Raw genomic sequence first — 6,148 nt, 5'->3', positions numbered from 1 at the left:
GGTCGCCGCTACCGCCTCGTTTCCCCTCGCCGCCATGGAGTGGGTGGCCTCCGGCGTTTCCGTCGCCGGATGCAGGTCATGCCGCTGGACGCGGCCACCATGGCGCTGGGAGGGGCATGCGTGGAGGTGACCACGTACCTGGACACCACCGCCGCGCCACCGGACGTGCACACCGCGGTACTCCCCGCGCCCATGGCCGTGCGCCCCTGAGGTTCAACCCTCGGATGGTGGCCGACCCGTGCGCCCCGATGGTCTACGCGTCCGCTGTCGCGCCTGCCTTGCCCACTGGGTCTCCACCTCCACCCCCTCCTTCGCCGGCCGCATGGATCCCGCCGTCGACGCCGACGCCTAATGCCGTGGCCGCTGGTCCGAGCCTCCGCCCGCCTGGCTACGCCCCGGTACCGATGCGCTCGATGGTGAATGCAGAGGAAGCGCTCGCCTTCATCTCCGTGCCAACCGGCGCCTCCAGCGTCATCCGCCTTGGAGTCGGCATGGAGGGCGGCGCCGCCGCCAGCACGCCTCAATAGGAGACACCCGCGGGCTCGAGCAGCCGCGCGGAGCGGCGCTTCGGCCGCCTCTTCGGGTGCGCCGTCGCAACCCTTGACCGCCGCCCCGGCCGCCGCCCAGGCTCATGGGCTCCGGCGAACCTCAGCTTTGCCGCTACTCCGCTGCGCCAGCCCCCACCGTCGTTGTCTCCTCTTCGGATGAAGAGGCCTCGTTGGTGTCGTGTCACTGACTACTTGAGATGCGAGGGGAGGCGCCGGCGCTCGCCTCAACCGCCGTCGACTGGGCTCCCTGCTCCCCGCGAGCGCAGGTGGTGGTGGGGGATCGAGCGTGGTGAGGGTCGGGGGGGGGGGGGGGGTCCTTATCCGTAACCGCCCCACCCCTCGCCTCCTCTTCTTATGCGGTGCGGGTGGCTGCTAGCCCAGGCCCAGGCGACCGGCGTGCTAGCTCCCTTCAGGATTTGTTTTTCATTTTTTTTCTTTCTTCTCTGCTTTTAGTTAAATACTAGTACTAATTATTGTATTAGTGCAGTTTTAGACTATGTTTAGTACTCCCTCCGTTCCAAAATAGATGACCCAACTTTGTACTAAAGTTAGTACAAAGTTGGGTCATCTATTTTGGAACAGAGGGAGTACTGTTTAGTACCTAGTTTGACTGCTACTTACATTCTAGTCCAGTTCTAGATTAAATCTAGGTTAAGACTTGTGTAATTATTAGTGTGTTTATATTGTGTAATGAATTGATAATATAAATAAAGTACCAGATTTTATCTGAGAATAATGGCATCTTCCATGTGTTTACCCATATCAAGTTCTCTTGAACATGTTTTTGCGATTGAGATCATCTTCTCTCGCATATCAAACTTGCAAATTTTTGAATATTTCTCCCACATTATATTTGGAAGATCCCATGGTGGTTCGATCTCTAGACTCAGAGAAAGATCCGTTCGGACCAAGGGATGATGGAGAAGAGGTGTTGGGACCTGAAGTTCCATACCTCAGTGCCGTTGGAGCGCTTATGTATCTTGCAAATTGCACAAGACTAGGTATTGCATTTGCAGTGGATCTACTTGCTAGACATAGCGCAGCTTCCACCAAACGTCATTAGTCTGGAGTGAAGAATATCTTTTGGTATCTCCAAGGCACAAAGGATCTTGGCCTATTTTTCCAGTTCCAGAAAAATCAAGACTCTGATATGATTGGATATGTAGATGCCGGCTATTTGTCTGATCCCCATAATGCCAAATCACAGACCGGCTTCGTGTTCCTACATGGTGGCACTGCTATATCATGGAAGTCTTTAAAACAGACTCTGGAGGCAACATCTACCAATCATTCTGAAATAATTTCATTATTTGAAGCAACATGCGAATGTGTATGGCTTCGCAGAATGATAAACCACATACAACAGTCATGTGGAATTGGTTCGATGGAATCACCAACCATTATCTATTAAGACAATGCGGACTGTGTTGCACATATGCAAACATGATACATTAAGAGTAATATTACTAGCATATTTCTCCTAAGTGGGTTTTCTCCATGATCTTCAGCAAAGCGGGGAAATAAACGTCTTGCAAATTAAATCATGCGAAAATCTTGCTGATATTTATCAAGTCTCTACCAAATTCTATGTTCTGGAAATATGTTCATGAAATTGGTATGCGACGACTTCGGGACTTGCAAGCATCAGGGGGAGTCTCTTCTTGAGATATCCTTGTTCAAACAACACATTACGCTATCTCTCTTTGTGAGTATATGTTTCAGGATCTCATCAAAGATTTTATGAAGAACTTTTGGAGAAGAATCTTTTGAGATGATAGAGCTTTCCGGTCAATCCTGAAGATGATTCTACATGATCAACCGTAGATTAGGAGGAGTGTTGAAATTAATTCTGTAATTAAGGGAAATCTACCCTTGCCCAACGGACAAGCGGTTGCACCGCACGGACGCCTGTGTCCCTGGCAACCGATGCATCTCCCTGGAACCGACGCCTCCTCTGGGTCGTCGTGTCTCTCCAGGAGATGTATAACGCCCTGTAACCATCGTCAAGAGGAATCGATCATTTTGATTTCGAACAATTATTCCTATGCATTTTCAAAGATTTGCGATGATTGCAACATGGAGAATTGCCATCCTAAAAAAACTGTAAAAATTGGCATGCTCAGGATTTGCCATCCTGGCAAGGAAATTGTCATACTACATCAACAACAACAAAAAGTGAAAACTACCATGCTCAAGAAACAGAAATGCCATCCCGTATGTGTTCGCTTAGATTGTCATCCCTAATGTGTTCGCTTAGATTGCCATCTTAATGTCTGTGGAGCAAATGCTTCAGAATTCACGCGCTCTAAGGGCGTTCGCTCGGAAATGCTGAAAATCAGTGAACGCTAACAAGCATTTAGGTTTCTTTTTTACCGGGTGCAGGTCCCTAGCCTGTCATAGGAGTATACGGTTAGCATTTGGGAAAAAGAATATAGTTTGGCCCATACTGTACCATGACAAACCTCGCACATACCTCCAGTGATGGTAAATATGTTTTATGGCATACAAGCATCTTGGTAAGTGGTTTCGTATAGAAATGTTACGCACACATAGCACTGGAAAATATATTCTTCTCTTGAGTTTCCAGCAAAGATAATGATATAGTTTAAAAATAATTGGTACCCTGATATACACATCCTCAAAATTGCATGGACAAGTTGGACATTAGCACTTCCAGCTTAGTATGGGCACAGTTGAGAAAGTTACCGCCACAATAAACAAAGTGGCCCCTGAACAAAGTGCAACCGGAGAAACCTCACTCCACTCAGTACATTCACAAGCACAAACAAAAACATTCTTCATCAAACGAACAAGTGCAATAAACATCACGGGGACGAAGTACGCTTTGACAAAAATAAATTACGTCATAACCACCTGTCCATGACACAGAACGGTTGTATGGACAAGTAGTATGGATAATTGGTACTCTGATATACACGTCCTCAAAATTGTATGGATAAGTTGGACATCATCAGGCACAACAGTTCCAGCTTATCGCTTCACTGTCAAAAGCTTACAAACTTGACCAGTATGTGGAAAATTGACAAAGTTGCCGCTACAAAAAGCAAAGTGGCCAAGTCCACAGTACATAAACCAGACCCCTGAACAGCGTGCAAACGGAGAACCTCACAATCAGTACTTTCACAAGCACAAACAAAAGTTGAAAGCAAACACAACATTCTTCATCAAACCAAGGCTCAAAAAAACATTCTTCATCAAACCAAGGCTCAAAAAAACATTCTTCATCAAACCAAGTGCACCAACACCATTACCAGGAAGAAGTACGCTTAGACACAATTACATCAAGTCAAAACCACTGGTCCATGACACACAACGGATCAAGACACGTACGCAACAAACCATTTATTTCTACATGGTTATCTGCTCTTGCAGGCAGTTCCCAGTTACCACAACCAGAGTGCTCACCACAAGTGCACACGCATCTGCACTAATGAACAGAGCAGCACATGGCCATTACCCCCATCACATCTTCTGATAGGCAAGCACCCGATAGGCAATCCCTTTCATGACCACACCACCAACGACAATAGGACAACCCACCTTGTAAGCCAAATCAAGCAGGTTAGCCACCCTTTCAGACCACACAACCTCAAGCCTGCCAAAAAGAAAAAGAAAAAATACATTAAGGCGCCACCCTTTCAGACGACACAAGCTCAACCAATCATAATAATTAATCATTCCCTCCCGTAAAGAAATATAAGAATGTTTAGATCACTCTTATATTTTCTTTACAGAGGGATTAAAATGGAAGTTGTTGTAGCTTTTACCTGAAGTTTCTAAACTCTCTTGTCACATCATCATAACGTGCCCGCTGGAACTGGTACCAGTCTCTGGCGCTCTACAATTCAACAAGGTAAAAGAAGATTAGAAGGTAGTGACCAAGATTTAGCCTTGGTATCCTTGCATGTCATGGTAGGATAAAGGGGAACAAAAATATCACGAGACACTATTTGCAGTGCTAAAAGCTCTTGAAATCAATAGACCTGATGAGTTCAGATATTACACTAAGTCGAAAACTTTCAACAAACAGCTGCAAAAAACATTTATAGGGGAGCATTCCTGACTGTTGGTACTGCAATGTCAGATCTTTGACTGTTAGTGTTCTAATTTTCAGATCTTACAAAACTTACGCCGTACAAGGGATACAATGTGCAATCATCCCAAATCAAGTTGCCGATTAACACTAGTAGTCAGAATTTAGTGTGTCTCTCGTTCAAATCTGTGAATTGATCAACTGAATGACTAAAATAAGGATCTGCGCACCAGCCTCATGCAAAGGCGAAACGAGAAGAGCTTTCATGACAACGCAAATGGTTGTCAAGTTAGAATGATCTGTAACAGCGAGCGCGTCAGCCACATCAAAGGCAAAAAAGGGAAGAGCTTTCATGACAATAACAAATGGTTGTCAAGTTAGAATGATCTGTAACAGCTAGCGCGTCAACCACGTCAAAGGCAAAAAAAGAGAAGAGCTTTCATGACAATAACAAATGTTTTCAAGTTAGAATGATCTGCAACAGCGAATCAACCACGTCAAAGGCAAAAAGGCGTGAGAATAACAAATGTTTTGAGAGCCACATCATGTAAAATTCTGCCAACAAGGATTATTAGCCAATAAAGAACTCACATATGCATCAGAGCGTAATTTGTAACGGCGAAGGCAAGGGAAAACTCTAAGTTCGGGAAGACTACATACCCAAAGAAGGTTAGCGTGGGTATGGTATGTGTTTGTGCTTTTTACTCCGGAGCCTCTCTTGCAAGAAAGGAACTAGGGATAGACAACCATGAAATTGGCCACCTACGACTACGAATCTGCTAGTCTTTTGGGGCAGATTAATTCAATGTCAAATCGATTAGCTAGCGAGGATTCAAGCAACAGCACAAGGGCAAGACTTGAATATGGCAAGGGCGGGCGAAACTTGTGGTCTCAGCGACAGCGAAGGGTCGAGATCCGGAGTTGGGGAATCCAAGAGATCACCCATCTATTGGTCGATTTGCTCTACCGACTCCAACTAGTGATTTAATTGAGGGAGCGCGGTGTGCAGGAGGAGGAGCATACCTCGAGCCGAGAAACGGACGGCGGCGGAACGCTAGGGTCCGATGGGAGCCGGAAAGCAGCAGGGGTGGGGGGCGACGGGAGCCGGGCAGCAGCAGAGGTGGGGATCCGCAACTTCGCGGCCAGGTTGCGCAGCGCCATGGATTGCCGGCCGGGGGAGGGAGGGGGTCGAGGTCGAGGACGATGCTAGGGTTTGGGTTAGGCGTCTCTTGTCTTGTCTTCTCTCTGCCGATGAAGGCTTCCCACCAGCGCTCTTTTACGCCTTCGGCCTTCCCACCACCGCAGAACGCGTGCCCTCGTCGACCGGGCCGGGCTGGGCCGGACCAGGCTCATTCACCCACGCCCATGATGTTTGGAGCCCGAGGAGGAGATATTTTCTTTGTCTTTGTCTTTGTCTTTGTCTTTGTGTAAAACAAAAGTATCTTTTTTCTTTTGCGGGTGAAAAAAAAACAAGGTAAATTTTCCCCACGTGTCCGCTCTAAGGTTTTTTTTTTCTTTTTTGCATGGTAATATGTGTCTCATTTAT

At 46.9% G+C, this 6,148-nt stretch overlaps 1 protein-coding gene across 1 annotated transcript; it reads right to left on the bottom strand.

Moving 5' to 3' along the window:
- Window positions 1-3,756: 3,756 nt before the first annotated feature.
- Window positions 3,757-5,876, bottom strand: LOC109740024 (uncharacterized). The gene is made up of 3 exons (XM_020299070.4): window positions 5,626-5,876; window positions 4,337-4,407; window positions 3,757-4,164 (listed from the first exon to the last, which is right to left on the bottom strand). Exons 1-3 carry the CDS (start codon window positions 5,761-5,763, stop codon window positions 4,032-4,034), a joined length of 342 nt encoding a protein of 113 aa, XP_020154659.1. The 5' UTR covers window positions 5,764-5,876; the 3' UTR covers window positions 3,757-4,031.
- Window positions 5,877-6,148: the final 272 nt, after the last annotated feature.

This window comes from Aegilops tauschii, chromosome 6 (genome assembly GCF_002575655.3).
Source record: "Aegilops tauschii subsp. strangulata cultivar AL8/78 chromosome 6, Aet v6.0, whole genome shotgun sequence".
Classification (NCBI taxonomy): Eukaryota; Viridiplantae; Streptophyta; class Magnoliopsida; order Poales; family Poaceae; genus Aegilops; species Aegilops tauschii.
The sequence above is the reverse complement of the archived record's forward strand: the minus strand, read 5'-3'. Positions and strand labels throughout refer to the sequence as shown.

What these genes read in the sequence shown, in the direction of transcription:
- LOC109740024 (XM_020299070.4), bottom strand. Translation starts at nt 5,763, where the DNA reads ATGGCGCTGCGCAACCTGGCCGCGAAGTTGCGGATCCCCACCTCTGCT. An exon ending in CGTCCGTTTCTCGGCTCGAG is followed by an intron (nt 4,408 to 5,625) that starts GTATGCTCCTCC and finishes GTTGAATTGTAG; the next exon opens with AGCGCCAGAGACTGGTACCA. An exon ending in AGAGAGTTTAGAAACTTCAG is followed by an intron (nt 4,165 to 4,336) that starts GTAAAAGCTACA and finishes TCTTTTTGGCAG; the next exon opens with GCTTGAGGTTGTGTGGTCTG.